Here is a 17,479-nt window from a genome sequence, read left to right as displayed (position 1 = left end):
CAATAAAGATGTAAAAAAAAAAAATGTCAATGTCAAATTTTCTCTTCATTGCCGCCTCAAGTTCTGCCAGCTGGGCCTTGCTTCATGCTGCATACAAGGATCCTTGTACGTTTTGGCTGAAGGTAAGAACTAGGAATGAACTGAAGCTCAGCTTCAGCCTGGGAACTTGTACATTATCTGCTCCTCAACTTCAGCCTTTGCAAGGTTTAACAGTTGAATGCCTACTTCAGATTGCTTTCTGGCACCCACAGCTTGTGTATAATCAATGACTATGTGATTACATAGGTTATGGTCATACCTAATTAGTATGGCATCTTGATTTATAATTAATCATTGAATGTTCACTTTCAAATAAACATTTTAGATGTAACTTGGGAGTGAAAATCTCCCTATGTGCTTAACATGTCGAAATCTATCCACCAGTTTAAGTGTGAATGTGCCTTTAGAATGCAAGTATTTCTTACATGATGCTTGCTGTAAAGTTTCTCCTTCTACTGCAGGGAAGATGCTGAAATTGGTGTGCATACACGCAACTAAAAATGATATGCAACTTGAAATTCAGAAGCAATATTTTTATCTTGAGAGCCAGTCACATCACTCCAGTGCCAGATTTCTAGAACCAACATTTACTGACAATTGTTTTCTCAAGCAAATGTGTGATGCAGTAAATCCCTGCAAAAACATTAGAAAAAAAAATAAACAAGGGCAACATATCTTAGGTTTCTGAAAACTTTATCCAATTGTGCATAAGGTTTCAGTTAGTGAGAATACTTTAATAAAACTGTATCATCACCACTGACCCCCAAAACTTTAAATCCAGGAGTTAAAGAGGAAATACCTTTTAACTTACTAATGGAGAAAAAGCAAATGATTTGATAGAAACTTCATCATGAGTTGGTCTCTGCTCTACACTTGAAAGTAACTACTTAATACCTTAAATAAGTAGTTTAACATTGAGTGTGGGAGCAATTGAGAAGTTGAAAAAAGTGAGAAATTAATGATTCTGAACTACACTAAAATTTTAAAATATAATTGATGTAATAAAACTATAATTTTTGAATAAAATTAATTCATGTATTTTAGAACTTGTATACTATGATGGTACTTTTCAACTTAGGCCTTGGCCAAATATTAATTTCAAGAATCAACCATTGAGCATTTGGTCAATATGTGCACTATAAATGTGACTCAGCCATATACCACAGTTAAGACATGGCAGTCAGCAAGGTTGCATACCCTATCTCCAGCTTACCCACTTTCCAGGTTTGTGAACCTCATGTAAGAGGTTGACCAGAGCCTACACCAAGACTTGTCCATCCATCTTACTTCCGAAGAGAAAGAAGTAGAAAGCTAAGGGTCAAGTGGGTGCACTTAATCAGAAATGAGATATGGCCCTCTATGGCTAGGATCCTGACTTTAGATTGCTAATTTATCTTATTTTGTTATTTTCAGGTCAAAATGAAATGAAAACTTTTCTTGGAAATGAAACATTTCAGTTAGGCATGCTTGAAATGTTAACTACAGCAACGTGTATGGAAAGTTTGGTTCATACAAGGAAGAATGCAATTTTAATACATTTAAAGCAACTTTCCGCTCTGAAAATAACCAGAGCAGAGTCGATAAATATTTTTCCTTTTCATTCAACAGGACCAAATAACTCAAAAATCATTTCTCATTAAAGACTAAAGCATTTAAAATTTCAAACCGATTCTTTTCCCCAAAGTCAGAAGTCATGGTATACCTTTAGAAAAAGAGGGCAAGTTGTCTATTTGGAAATTCAGGCCAAGACCATCAAATGAAATGATACTTCATGCTCAAGTGGCTATAAAAGAGATGAAGAACAGATATAAGGAGTTACACTACTTTAAGGATTATTCATTCACAAGTCTTTACAAATAGCACAGCTGAAATCTCCCAAAGGCAAGTCATTGTAATAGAAGGGTGGGCATGATTTCATATAAATTAACTGGAATGTTAAGGTTCACTGCCTGACAGAACTTGGGCTTGGTTTAGAAAACCTGGTGGTGTGTAATAGACCTTACCATTCTCAGATCAATGCCACAGCACCAGTGAATTCAGTTCATTTCCTTCTTTACAACCAACCTACCTTGACTGGATCTGTGAACTCTTAATATACAATCAAAGAACAAAGGAAGACAGGTAAACCAGAAAGAGGAAAAGCGCTAGCTAGCCAAATGAGGCTCTGTCAAGTGCTCCTTCTGACAGAAATGCTAATTTGTGTACTTCTACTTCTCATATATGCCAAGTTTATTCTTGTCTTCTGGGCCTTTACCTTCACTGTTCTGTCCATTTCTGGTTCCTTCTCATCCTTCATGTTTCTCTTACAGAGGCCTTCCCAGATGACACTTTCTAAAGTACTGCCCCCAAGCAACTCTCTTCCACTCCTCAGTTCATCATCCTGGATATTTCCCCATCACTATCAGAAGTTTGCTCCTTTACTGTCTACCATCATTAAAATGTGAACTTAAGTGTAAAGGGGAACCTTCTTTATTTTGCTCACCCTTATACCCAAGCATCTATAAGTATTTGCTGAATCAATGAATGAACGGAAAAGAAGAAAATGATTAGTAAGAGTGACAATGACTATAACTCGAAGATCCAGAATGGCAGTCATGGGAAGCACGTGTGTCAAGTTCCATGGTTACCTCTGGAAAAGAGGATGGAAAAATTAAGAGATAAGTTGGAGAAACAAAAGGCATGAGAGTCTAGCAGAAAGGAAGGAACAACTCATTTTTAACTCTTGAGGTACTGTTTTAATAACTGGGGAAACACAAAGACTTGGTAGGTGTATTGCTAGCTTAAACTAAATTGATCTCACCCAGCCAACACTCGCACAACTGCATCTCACAGCTATCAGCACAGCACTGTGCCAATTATAACCCATAAAGCCAGGCTCTTGAGTTTTTTTTCTGGACCCAACCTTCTCTTGCCTCTAAGTTCCCAACTGTCTTTTCTCCTGAATAGATACCAGAGCCCTAGTCCTATGGCAGTGAACTTCTAATATTTTCCTATCGCGGGCGAGGTGGGGTAGTTTAAGAAACTGGCAACACTGGCACAACAGAATAAATAGCTGACTAAATTATGACCTAAAACAGTACAAAGTTCACTCTAAGCTCCTGGAAGGCAGGGGCAAGATCTTACACATCTTTTTCATCTCCAACAGTTCAGACATCTGCTCTCAAACTGACTGAACAGAGGACACTTTGTGACCAGAGATCCTGCATTAGTTCAATCTATTAAATAGGTAATGATTACAGTAAATAAAGATGGATTAATGACCGGTAGGACAGTGATTTCCTTTCTTAATTACATTTAAAATAATATATTGTATAGATTTCTATTTCCTCTGTATATTTAATAACAAAAAGGCCACTTTACCTAGGTTCCAAAACATTTTGTAAAATGGGAAAACTTTCCAAAAAAATGAAGTCTGGGCTGGAATGAGTAATACAAATGTGACTTTAGCAAGCATATTAAAATATAAAGAGTTTTACAAATTAACTTTAGAGGGTGTTATTTTACCTGGCTATTTTATTGCTAATTTAAAAGGTTAGTATTAATTACATCAATTTCGGGGGAAAATATTTTTTTCTTTTTTGAAAATTAGGTATACCAGGCTATTAGTATGAAAGGCAAGGAAAGCCTTACAACTTTTTACTTTCTGATTGGTAGATGTTTTTACTTGAGAAAGATAAAGCTTTCAAAATGACATCTCTGAGAAATGAGGTTAAAATTGGTATATAGTTTCCTACATACAGTATCTAAACACACAAAGGGCAGCTTTTGGAATTAGCTTATTATGTCATTTACAACACCTATTTAATAGTATAAATTTACAATTAAGGAATTAGAGTTTGGTATAATTTCAATCTACTCTGTAGTTCATATATTTAAACTGGACATCTTTTCAGTCTTTAACAGGTATATACCCTTTTTTTATCAATACTGTTCTTAACTTGGATTTGGAAATAAATGTTTTCTACCTCTAAAAGTCAATTAAAATTCAGTAATCAAAGTAGCTGTATACTAACTTTAATTACTATGCACTGTTAGTATATTTTAATAGTCATATCACTATACTCAACATTGTATGGGGGTGTTTTCAATCCTAAATACATGCACTAAAAAATCTTATACATGCAAATGTGTTCAATTAGTATTTTAAGAGAAAATCTTTTGACCACTCCACTTGAAAACAACAAAAAGAATGAAAATGAATAATTCACTAAATAAAAACCAGTAAACATAAAAAAAGATATTCCACTTTACTAATAAGCAAATGTATGCAAATTAAAACAAGATTTATGTTTCATCTTTTAAGGAGGAAAAGATGCATCAACAATAGTAAAATTGGTATATAGTTTACTTATAGGAGGAAATTATCCTCACACAATTGCAGGACTAAAACTGATATAATCTTATTGGAGGGAAATTTAATAGGTATCAAAGTTTAAAATGTATATACCCTTCCACCAAGCAATTTTACCGGTGAGAAATTATCCTAAGGAGATAACAGTCCAAGTTCACTAAGATACAATATATTTGTAATACAAGAATACTTCATTTTATTGCGCTTCGCTGTACTACACTTCACAAATCCTGAGTTTTTTGTATAATGAATGCTGGTAGCAACCCTGCATTATCAGATGATGGTTAGCATTATTTTAGCAATGAAACATTTTAAATTTAGGATGTACATTTTTTAAGACATAATACTATTTCACAGTTAATGTACTACAGTGCAGTGTAAACATAACTTTTATATGTACCGGGAAACCAAAAAATTCGTGTGACTTGCTTTATTGTGGTATGCACTTTTATTGTAGTGGTCTGGAACTGAATCCACAGTATCTCCAAGGTACGCCTGTAGTGAAAAAGAAGAAATCTGTCTAAATGTTCATCCAGATGAATCTTTTAAACTAGTTATGGTATATATGAAGGCTTTAAAAAGAATATAAATATCAAAGACCCTTTTCTACTTGAGTGAAATAAGTAGATTACAGGCAAGCATACATGGTATGATGACATCACTGTTGAGAAAATAAAAACAGTATGTTGTAGTATAAATTCAGAAGAAAATAAGAAAGTTAAGAAAAACAAGATGTTAAAAATAGTAGTCAATTTACTTTTAACTTTATTTTAAAAAATGTTAAATTTATTTATTTTTTGGAGGTAGAAAGACTCTGCAAAAAGCAATCACACAGGACACCAGTCAGTCAGTCAGTTTGAATATATGAGAAAAAACTGGGGCAAGGTAAACTTCACACGACTATAAAAGAGCGATTTTTTTCTTGGCCCGAAGAGGGGTAAATTATGTCTTATGTACATCCTTATACCCTTCAACATATCACCCCAGTCAAAGTGTATATACTCAAATGCCTACTGTACCTCCGAGGATATCATTATCGACAAGTTATTACCACTCTAGGATCCTAATATTTCAAAGCAAACAGCACTTAATCTTAGTTTCAACTGTTACCTGTGTATTTAGGCTATTTCAAGTTTAAAATATTCCATTTAAAAATTCCTTCCCTTTTAGAAAATCCTCATGGAACCACTGGAAATTTTCAACAGATAGTGACAACTATTCCCTGCTTTAAATACAGACTGGAGAAATCATACACAAAATAGAAATATGATAATCTTGTGGCACTTCAATTTCATCCCAGTATCTGAACAACAAAAAATTGTAACTAAGTTCACAGGAGCTTTCTTTTATCTTAACATGAGTTACCAGGGTGTATACATAAGAAGCTGTGAACAACAGAAGCTCTATAAGATATCCAGATACACAGCTGTTGAGAAACAGTCTTTACAATGCCAATCAAAGAGCAAAACATCTGGTTAGTTTTCAAACTAAATGAGCTGCTCTGCCCTCTGTGACAACTGCCAAGCAATAGGTCCTTTATGTCTTTCCCATTCATTACTGACTGATGCAGTAGTTCTCAACATTTTCACTAATTCTATGATCATTCCATTTTTTCCCCCAATCTTTCAAATGTATCTGTCTACTTGCTCACAGATAAAATTAGCAAGTTGATGGCACACAAGATTCATTTTAGCTCTTAATTTTAAAAAAATGTTATGGAGGGACTTCCCTGGCAGTCCAGTGGTTGGGACTCCACACTTCCACTGCAGGGGGCGCGGGTTTGATCCCTGGTCAGAGAACTAAGATCTGGGGAGCGCACCCGCCCCCCCCCAAAAAGCTATGGAATTTTATTTTCTAATTTTAATATTTTTTCTAGCGGAATGTTTTTCAAAACATTTAAACAAATCTTATAATAGGTGACCTGGTATCAACATGCTACTTAGACATTCCTAGAATAAATTAAAGTTTACTTTAAACTAAGTTTAAATGAAAACTTTCATATTACTGAGTAAATTTCTGAGGATCCCAAATTAAAGAAATCATTCAAAATGTGATACAGTCTAGTGTTTATTTTATGTTATGGCAGGTACACTTGAATTTCAAAAATTTAAAACATATAAAAAGTGGTTAGGGACTAACATTTGTATCAACAGTTGATAAATGTCTAAGATTGTTTATTATACAGCAGGGTTCAATGGTAATGCTAATGCCAACAGGGCACCATGGAAATTAGTCTAAAAATTATCATTAGGCTTTATACAAGCAACAACATTTGCTGCTGTTTTAGAATTTTGGGACACAGCCTGCTTCTAATGCTAAGCAGTCCTTTAACATTTTTAATGTTATACAGTGTTATAGTAATTAGTTTGGCAAATGTTTCAAAATAAAGTAGAAATGTATTCATAACATCACAGAAATGCACATCCAGTTTTGTTTTCAATAAGAACCATAATAGGTACAGGTCAGAACTCTTCCCTATATGAAATAATTTACACACAGATGAATGCTATAATATCACTATCTAAAATAATCACTAAATACAATTCTTTTTCAGAAATAAACAAGCAAAGGTTTTTTTTTCCATATCAAATATCAAAAACATAGAGAATGCATGTTTTTCAAACAAATGATACTCTAAAATTATTGAAATAATTTCAGTGAATTCAGTGAATGTGCAACCTAAATCAACCAAGTATACTGAAGTACAACGATATTAAGAAACCAATGATCAGAAAACACAACTGTATGAAAGAAATTTATAATCCACGAAACTGTTTCTCAGGCCTTAAGGTAAAATAGTTCCACAGTTTACAGGTAAAACCGAGGCAACAAAAATGCGTGCTTGTCTTCAATAAGTAGGTATTTTATGCAGAAGATGTAACACTTTGCTTGTAGACAGCATGGTATGCATTTCTCAGCAAGACATAAGGAAAACAAGATTCCAAAAGATCCATTGTCAGGAATGGGGATTCCTGCACAATCTGAAAAATCCCAAAAATGCATCAATTCAACTTATTTATAATGGGAACATTTACTGACAACTAGTAAAGCACAATTTTATATTGCCGTTATTGGGAACAGACATAAGTTTTCCTTTCACTTTAAAATCTGAAATGCGAATGTGCCACAGTGTATGCTATCAAAACATTTTAAATCACTACTTTTCAATTAAATCAATTAATCAACAGGAAATACTGAGCACTTGCATTGCCCTCAACAATATATCACATTTAAAATGTGGTCCATATCATCAAGTCTAACTGGAACCCAACATTAACCTAAAAAGCCAAATCAAACATGAGACCATCTATGATTAAGTGGAAAGCTGTTAAGTTCCAGAGAGTTCAAAAGAGTAGAAAAGTTAACATAGGCCGAAGTAATCAAGAAAGTCTATCTGAAAAAAGATTCGAGCTACGAGGTATGCCGAATCATTATTAGGATAGACACAGACCTCTGCAGATAAAGGAAATTATTCTAAGTGAGGAAAGAATCACATGGTAGAAACAAGCACAGGTGGTTTCATGGCAGTAAAGAGAAGGAACTGACGAGGCACAGAAAATTACAGGAAATGTTATTAGATGGGTGGGATGAAGTCAAAAAACAGAAAATTCGGAAAAGAGTTCAAACTGATACACTAGGAAAATATAAAGCCTGAGTGTTTCCCAATAGGTTGAAAACTATTCATAAAAGAATACTCTACAGGTGATGGTGATCTTTTATTCTGTTGTTTTCTGATGTGATTACCATATGGTAAAGTACAAGCGGTATCAGTCTATTTAGCAATTATTAGAAAGTGTGTGGCTTGGGTGGAGTGAATATAAATGGTCAAAAAAATACACCACTGTTATAAACCAGAAACTAACACACCATTGTAAAGCAATTATACTCCAATAAAGATGTTTTAAAAAAAATACATCAGCTCTTATTATAATTTAATGACTGAAGTATCAAGAAAAGACTATCAGGAATGACTGGAACTTATTTGTTGTTAGCAAAAATTAAAATAAGACTTACCATATCTAGCAGTAAATAAACAGATTCTCTATTTCTTGTTGTTGTTTTATCTGTCTCCTGGCCAATTTTCAGTAGACTGGAGGATGCAAGCTTAAAAGTGTACATACATTTTAAATAAATAAGTATTTTAAAATAAATGTTCACCATTTATTTTCAGTACGCTTCAACTTGCAACACATTTCAATCATAAGGTGAGCTTAGGCTCTTTACATTCAAGCAACAATTTAAGAGCTATTAAGGTATACACCAGATACAAAGGTAATAAATGTAATCAAATATTCTTATTGGTTTTTAAAACTGATTTTTTTCAGAACAAGTCTTTTTTTAAAAAACGATTTAAATTGCTTTTTCTCTTCCCAGTAACTGTATTAACTATATTTCTTAATTCCCAAATAAGAAGAAAATTTCACATTGAGTTTGAGTTAATAGGACCACAATGAGATTAAGACATTAAATCTTAAATAAAGGAAATAAAGAAAATGAAAAGAAAAATTTTCACTCTTAATACCGTTTTCTTTGAAATAGATGTTATTTTGTCCTCAAGTTAGTTTGCTACTACGTTTACTTTAAAAATAAAAAATTTTTTTAAAGCTAACAGGATTTATAACTTAAAAAGAAGCAAATATTCTAGTGTTCTTTATACCACACTGCATCTTTCTTTTAATTAAAATATGAAAAAGGTTAAGTTGATAAAGGGAAGGAAGAGCTACACTACCACAGAAACTAAAAGCTATACTTCATGAGGCTAGAGTTAGCACTACTACCCTCTTTCGGCAGTGAATAGTATTCTTACTTTTGAGTTTGATTCCATTAACAGTCTTTCTCCAAATAAATGGAAATAAGTAAAACACATCCTTTTAGAGGGATACATTCATCTTTTGCCTCAATTTTCCTTTGTTTTGTTTTTTCCTCTTTCAAACTCTAGGCAAAATTCTAGGGCAGTCCAAACATCAGCTTAGAAAAAAAAGTCACATTGCAGAGCTCTAGAAATGAGAGACTTCTAAGTCAAAGGAAAAAATGCTAAACTAACTGCTCCTTGACTTCAATGCCCTGTCTTTACTTATTCCTTATTCCAAAAATTAATTAATTAATTAAGAGAATTTACTGTTACACTTCATAGTTATGATTTTTAATTTTCTCTAAAAATTGTCATGAGTTTTGTTTGATTATACACACCGCCAGAAATTCTTTAAGCCGATCTTCAATGCTTCCCTTGTGAATTGTAAACAAAGCTGCAGCGATCTGGTTGATGGCTTTGGCCAAGCAGTGTATGTTGTTGCAGTGCCCTGAGAAAGCGCAAATAGGGTTTGTGGTTTCTGTGTGACCCCAAAATATCAAATCTTTAATGACTTCATAATCTACATAAATAGTGGCATGATTAAAAACAGAGCTGAAGCATCATAACCTGCCTTGCTTGCTCTCCCTTCACTTTCATGAGAACTAGTGCTTTTAAGAACAGTGTAGAAGAGAACAACAAATAATTATATCTATATTAAACAGGCACATTTTCAAAACCCCCTAAAAGAAACCATGTATTAGTTTTATATTGTCTTGGAAACTTAAAAAATAAGTGCTTAGCTGCTTTACAAATATTTCCTCATTCAATCCTTAAAATAATCCTAAGAGTTGGATACTCCCTTCACCATCCCCTGCCACACACACATTCAGGCACCCACAGGCTCACATATACACATTTCATATGTGTATACGAAACTGGGGCTTAGAAAAAGAAAAACTGACTATCCAAGGTTATACAACTAGTAAGCGGCAGAACTTAACCCACTTTTTATTATAAAAAAAAATCAATTACTTGAAAAGTACCTACTATGTCAAAACTCATAACTTTTCCAGTGCCAAAACAATTTTAAACCACTATTACCTTCTATAGCAGGGCTATACTGAGACATCACATTACTGGCCAGTGTTGGCAAAGAAACTGCCACAAAGACCATGAGGAGGCAGGCAATTTTATATTCTTCTTCTGGACTTATGTTTTCTAAGGGATAAAAATTAAAAATAAAGTCAAGGTATTTCTGTCAAGATTAGTTAAGAGTTGATCACCTAAACCAGAAAAAGCATATTTTAATTCTTGTGTATTTTACTGAGTCTCTATAGAACTGATTACAATTTTGTTACAAGACATATAGAATGAATAGAAATAAAACACATTACTATTGGCTATTATCAAGTCCTTAGGCATATTTCAAGGACATCTAATAAAACAATAAAGCAAAAAAAAATTTTTTTAAACTGTAAGATTTAAAAATATTAGTCCTGTAACTAAATACAGTTTTAGTTACAGGACTAAAAATATGTTTAGAATTACTGGAATCCTAAAATTTCCTAATTGAAAACTAATAATAACTTACTTTATAGGAAAATTCTATGTTTCAGTATAGAAAATTATGTCATAACTTACTCTGCAAAATCATCCAGAAAACTCTTAAGTTTTTTTTCTAAAATAGATATAAGTGAAATGTACTATTAAAAAGAGATAAATGTGGAAAGCAGACTGGATTTCTAATTTCTCCATTTTAGAAGACAGGAGAAACCAGTCATAAATGAATACAACTAGTATTGTCCTAAGGTTTTAAATATTTATTGTAAAATAATTTATCTAAAATATTTATTGTATCCATATACTAAAACTGTGGGTTATCTAGGTACTTCACTTATCGGGTACCTGGGAACTTCTAGTCACCTTACTATTTATCAACACATATAACTAAGAATTGAACATAAGAAAAGAGCCAGAATATATTTTAAAAATCTGGCTGGTCATGACTATCCACAATAGCTAAAACATGGAAACAACCTAAATGTCCATCGACAGATAATAGATAAAGAAGATGTGGTACATATATACAATGGAATACTACTCAGCCATAAAAAAGAACAAATTAATGCCACTTGCAGCAACACGGATGTAACTAGAGATTATTAAACTAAGTGAAGTCAGTCAGGAAGAGAAAGATAAATACCTTATGATATCACTTATATGTGGAATCTAAAATATGGCACAAATCAACCTATCCACAAAACAGAAATAAACTCACAGACATAGAAAACAGACTTCTGGTTGCCAAGGGGGAGGTGGGTGGAGGAGGGAAGGACTGGGAGTGTGGGATTAGCAGATGTGAACTATTATATACAGGATGGATGAACAACAAGGTCCTACTGTATAACACAGGGAACTATATTCAATGTCCTGTGATAAACCATATGGAAAAGAATATAAAAAAAAGAATGTATGTGTATAACTGAGTCATTTTGCTGTACAGCAGAGATTGGCACAACACTATAAATCAACTATATTTCAGGGAAAAAAAAATCTGGCTGATTATGAAAAATATAGCTGTGGCAAATCAAGTAATTATAGTAATTATCCATGTAACTATAATTAACATACTGCACGAATGATGAAACAAAAGTAATGTCAAATCAAAAAAGAACTGATGAACTCAGTCAAACACCATGTTACATCCAAAGAAGTAGGGGAAGGTATTTTAGTGCCAGAAGCAGATGAAATGTTTTTACTTTGTAGAAAAATCTAGAAATATGTAGAGAATTCTGTGTACCACATTTCAAAGGGCTGATTTTAAAATATTCTGAACGTTTAATATTACATAATAATGCACAGACTCTTTATGGTAAGTAGCTCTAGTCCAATTAATATAGGACACCCTTTTCTATTTTTCTATACATTTTATCTATTTGTTTGTTTGGCTGCACAGGAGCTTGTGGGATCTTAGTTTCCCAAGCAGGGATTGAACCCTGGCCCTGGCAGTGAAACAGCTGAGTCCTAACCACTAGACTGCCAGGGAATTCCCAAGACACCCTTTTCTAGATAACAATGCTTCTATCTATTAGACCATCTCCATCAGCACACAAATGCTATTATTTCCCCATGTGAAAAATATCCTTCTCTTGATTTTACTCTTGCCTCCTGCTACTATAATTTTACTTCTTTGCTCCCCTTTTTACAGTAAAACTCTGTGAGAGAGTTGTTTTATACTCATTATCTCTAATTTGTTTTCTCCCAAGCCCTCTTTAATGAGCCTTTTGCCTCTAAGACTTCACTGACATTGCTCTTGTCACACGTATTAATTCTACATAGCTGATCACTCCCTTTCCACTCTCCTCGAAGCGATTCTTTCCTGGTTTTTCTTCTCCTTCACAGATCCTTCCTTCTCAAATTTATCTTTTAGTAGTTCTTCCTTCTCCCTGAACTCTTAAACTTGAGAGTGTACCAGGACTCAGACTCTGATCCTCTTCATTTCTGCACACTAAATGGGCTTAATAACCTCATACAGTCTTATGACTTAAATATCTAATCTGTATGTACGACAAACAAAAAAAAACCTTGATATAAAGCAGGCAGTTGAACAAATAGATAAGTATCACAGCTATATCTGTGTTGTCCTGGTTATTTACTAAGACTACTACATAATTACTAATGCATTTTACCTGATTTTTGTGAGGAAAGAGCTACCACCAAGGCAGGATCAATCTCACACGGTAATCCAGCAGCTGATGACAATTCATATACATTCATTGCAACCTAAAAAATACAAGAATTATAGAGTAAGAAATATTCTAACAAATTTCTGAGAAATCTCACTTTAGTAAGAAAAAGTATAGTGTTTAAATTAGAGTCTGCCTACAAGAACACTAGAGAATTTCAGAAACTTGGCTATAGAAGGAACTACAGCACAACTAACTACACTGAACAAGCTGATTTAGTATTTTGTGTGTGCACTGCTGATTATAACTTGACACTACTAAGCCAAACAAAACTTCTATACTTTCTGTGGCAATTCCAACAGAATCATTCTAAAGCTATTATTTTTCTTCAAAGCATAAGTGTAAGACCAAGATCAAACCAACAGATATGAAAAAAAGAACAAAAGTGAATCAAAATTACCGGCCTTATGTTTTATGTCCATACTTGTCTAATTTAAAATTATAGTGCCTAATCATATTGTATCTATAAATACAGTAAATTACTTATTATAATAGATTTTTAAAGGAGTACTAATTTAAAACCTGATAAAGCAATTTCAAATGACTAATTTCTTTTGGTATCACATAAGGATTTCAAGGATACTCCGCTCAATAACTCAGTTAAAAACTACCTACATGGGACTTCCCTGGTGCCACAGTGGTTAAGAATTCACCTGCCAATGCAGGGGATACAGGTTCGATCCCTGGTCTGGGAAGATCCCACATGCCGCAGAGCAACTAAGCCGGTGTGCCACAACTACTGAAGCCCGTGCGCCTAGAGCCTGTGCTCCGCAATAAGAGAAGGCACTGCAATGAGAAGCTCGTGCAACGCAACGAAGAGTAGCCCCTGCTCACCGCAATCAGAGAAAGCCAGCACATAGCAACGAAGACCCAACGCAGCCAAAACTTAAAAAAAAACAAAACTACCTACATAATTGGTTAGCCCTGATATTACAACAACAAATGTTTACAATCTAGTATAAATTTAAGTGTTAAAACATAACTATAATACAGGGCAGAATATATTTAATTCTACAATGAACAAACAAAAAGTTCTCTGTAATACTAAAAAAAAAAAGAAAGAAGAGATGAAATGATCACTTGGGGATCCAGCAATATTTCTTAGAAGATGGCAACTGAATCAGGCATTAAAAGATGAGCAGCATTTCAAAAGGCAAAAATAGAAGAAGCCAGGATTTTCAGGAAGAATAAGTTAGAGAACAAAGTAGAAAATGTGAGAATGCACACAACAAGATTTGGTCATCTTACAGGACCCAATGGAAGAGAGGGATAGAGTAAGAAAGTAAAGAGAGAGAGAGAAGGATAGAACAAGTAATGGAAGATAAGCCTCAAAAATAAATTTGAGACTTGAACGCCATACAAAAAGTTTAGAAATAACTTTTTCAAGTCAGAGCTTTTCAAAATATGCAAAACAGAAAATAATCTTTCCAAGAAACATTAAAGTTCAGAAAATATAGATATGACAGGTCACTTATTAGATGTGTAACCACTGGTAAATCTGCTGGGATTAAATCAGTAGCTGATTTAATAAATAAATGATCAATAAATTTACAAAACAAACAAAACCTGTGGACTCTGGTAAGGCTACCAACCTTCTTATATTTATTTAAAACAGGATACTAATTTAAAAAATTATAGCCTATAATTAACATCCTTTTATAAGATTTTAACATCAATTTTAAAAAATTGAAATTAGCTTTATTTAAAACAAAACAACTCTCATTTCACTGGCTTATCTTTTTTTTTTTTGCAGTACGCGGGCCTCTCACTGTTGTGGCCTCTCCCACTGCGGAGCATAGGCTCCAGACGCGCAGGCTCAGCGGCCACGGCTCACGGGCCCAGCCGCTCCGCGGCATGTGGGATCTTCCCAGACTGGGGCACGAACCTGTGTCCCCTGCATCGGCAGGCGGACTCTCAACCACTGTGCCACCAGGGAAGCTCTGGCTTATCTTTTTCATTCTGCTTATGACCATGTATAAACAGCTATCAGTTTAAGGAAAAGGTGATTGATATTAACCCATTTTACATTGCTATAGGTGATCAAGGAAGATTGACTTTCAAAATGCCTATATAGTATTTTGGTGCTGAGCTCTCTAAGATGCATTTTCAAAGGCAAGCATGCTAACCCATCACTCTAAAATATAAACTTTATAGTAGCTTAGGATTTACTTAATTTTACTTCATATGTAAGTTAAATATGTCATTTTAGAAACTGTAAAATCCAAATAGAAATTTTATTACCTTCATATCAGTTTCCCTTGGAATGTGATCCTTGAAATCTTCAATTGAACTGACAAGAAAAGGAATGTGGTAGGACAAGACCTAGGCAGGAAAACAAATTAAGAATGCAGAATTATTTTTAAAAAGCAACCTCTAAACTTATGAGATATTACCATTCAATTACTTCTAGTTTGCATAAAAATTGTTTTACTTTGTCTATTTTCAAGTGATTTTCTGAAGTACTACAATACACATAAACGGAATGTATTTGATGCCAAACCAAGTATAGTCAAAATGGAAAATGCTCTAATGAAGAAAGAAGTTGAAAAAGTAGCACAATATTCAGGCAAGTTATATCCCCTAAATTTCAATACCAAAACAAAAAATGAGTTTAAGTAACTATAATTTTTATATGCTTTATTTCATATAAACTATGAAAACTGGAATTTTAATTATATTACTGCCAACTATAAATTTTTAAAGTTACTTTTAAATTTCTGGGAAATTAAAAAGGATTATTTGGCTATAGGATATGTACTCGTAATGGTTTCTTACATCTCTAAGTGCTTCTTGTGCCAATGATCGGAAGGATAAAATTACACCAATTATTGTCATCCTCTTCAAGACACTGTCAACAGCTAAATTTGAAGGAAGGGGAGAAAAGAAGAGAGTGAATTGGATTCTTTCTCAACCATGGAGAAAACTCTTAGTCATAAAATCCCCATGATAAAAGGCACAATTAAAAACAATTTGATTACAACCAATGATTAAAGAGGCAAGGGTACTGAAAACTGATGTTAAAATTAGGAAATTATAGTTTACTTCCAGTGGAGTACACTCTGTTCTTTAAAATGGTTTAGATGGTTCATCAGAATCCTGAAACAGTCATGCAAGTAGCCACCTGTATAATCCTATCACATTAATGGTAGTGATAGGAGGAAGGAGAGAGAGACTAGGGGAAAAAGAAGAAGTTGATCAGAGTGGATCCTCAAAAATCAACTGGCGGGACTTCCCTGGTGGTCCAGTAGTAGAGAATCCACCACCTTCCAATGCAGGGGATGAGGGTTCAATCCTTGGTCGGGGAACTAAGATCCCACACGCCTCCGGGCAACTAAGCCCACGCACCACAACTACTGAGCTCACACACCTCAATGAAAGAGCCCGCGTGCTCTGCAGACCACGTGCCACAACTACAGAGAAAAAAACCTGCACACCACAACTAGAGGGAAGCCCACGTGACACAATGAGGAGCCAGCGCACCGCAACAAAAGATGCCGCATGGCTCAATGAAGATCCTGTGTGCTGCAACTAAGACCCGACGCAGCCAAAAAAAAAAGAGAAAATATCAACTGGCCCTGCAACTTGGAGATGCTAAATTAAGTAGTTGAGATCTAGAGAGTCCAGAAACAAAAAATGACTATTGAGATCATAAGCAGTAAGACCAGGTTTCTGAAGACTATGAATGGATTTGATCACTTACATTTTGGTTAGAGAACATTATTCTGAAATTTATTGTTATTATATTCAATATCAAAACTTGGTTAAATAAAACCAGGAGATATTAGAATTAGAAGGATCAATACCTTCATATTTTAAAAAACCAAAATTTATTGAATTACTCCCCATACACAAGTCATTGTACTATATAAGAAACAAATATAAACAAAATAATAATCTAGACCTTAATAACAGTCTAAATGGACTGTCAAGAAAACTAAGAAAATATGATCCTATTTATATGAGAGAAGATATATATGTATATACATATATACACACACATATTTGTATATACATAATAAATTTCTTGACAGATGTACAGAAAACCGTTAACTGTAGTTAAACCTTTGAGAAGTAGGACTGGAAAGAATTTTGTTTTGACTTTCTACCTCCTGTGTGGTTTGTTTAAACCTTTACCATAAGCATCTTTTATTAATACACATGGAAAGGCATAATAGAAGCCAAAATGTGATGAGAATTAAAAGTGTTAACAAAATCATGTAAGGCACAAATATAAATTCCACAGGAGCAAAGTCTTATCTTTTTATCTATCTATAGCACTCAGCAGAGTGCTTAAGACCCACAAGACTAGAAGATGTTCAATAAAATGGTTATTCAAGAAATGAGACTAGAAAGTTGTTACTATCCAGATGAGAGAAGAAATGAGGGTAAAAGAAAATATTTCTCTGAGAATATGTCATCCAATTTATGGGCATAAAGGAGTGAGAACAAAAGGGCATTCCAGTCCAAAAAACAAGACAGCAAACCCAGAAAAAAGAATACAGAGAATAAGGTGAACAATCAGAAAATAAGTAGTGTGATATAATCATATAC

General features: G+C 33.9%; 1 protein-coding gene across 4 annotated transcripts in view; it reads right to left on the bottom strand.

The window, feature by feature from the left end:
- Positions 1-1,776: 1,776 nt before the first annotated feature.
- NCKAP1 (NCK associated protein 1) overlaps positions 1,777-17,479 on the bottom strand; it is a 102,812-nt gene continuing 87,109 nt past the window's right edge. For 2 of the 4 annotated variants that reach the window (XM_067741279.1, XM_067741281.1), the window contains 8 exons: positions 15,704-15,786; positions 15,170-15,250; positions 12,872-12,965; positions 10,284-10,400; positions 9,581-9,690; positions 8,405-8,494; positions 4,791-4,885; positions 1,777-1,822 (listed from right to left, as the gene is read on the bottom strand). In XM_067741279.1, the coding sequence (XP_067597380.1) occupies positions 1,792-1,822; positions 4,791-4,885; positions 8,405-8,494; positions 9,581-9,690; positions 10,284-10,400; positions 12,872-12,965; positions 15,170-15,250; positions 15,704-15,786 (701 nt within the window). In that variant the 3' untranslated portion in view covers positions 1,777-1,791. Of the gene's footprint in view, positions 1,823-4,790; positions 4,886-6,439; positions 7,372-8,404; positions 8,495-9,580; positions 9,691-10,283; positions 10,401-12,871; positions 12,966-15,169; positions 15,251-15,703; positions 15,787-17,479 lie in introns of those variants that run through there. The other 2 variants (XM_067741280.1, XM_067741282.1) reach the window with 1 other exon arrangement.

The sequence above is a fragment of the Pseudorca crassidens genome, chromosome 6, assembly GCF_039906515.1.
Source record: "Pseudorca crassidens isolate mPseCra1 chromosome 6, mPseCra1.hap1, whole genome shotgun sequence".
In the NCBI taxonomy this organism is placed as follows: domain Eukaryota; kingdom Metazoa; phylum Chordata; class Mammalia; order Artiodactyla; family Delphinidae; genus Pseudorca; species Pseudorca crassidens.
Note: the sequence above shows the minus strand (reverse complement) of the source record. Positions and strands in the feature narration are given on the sequence as shown.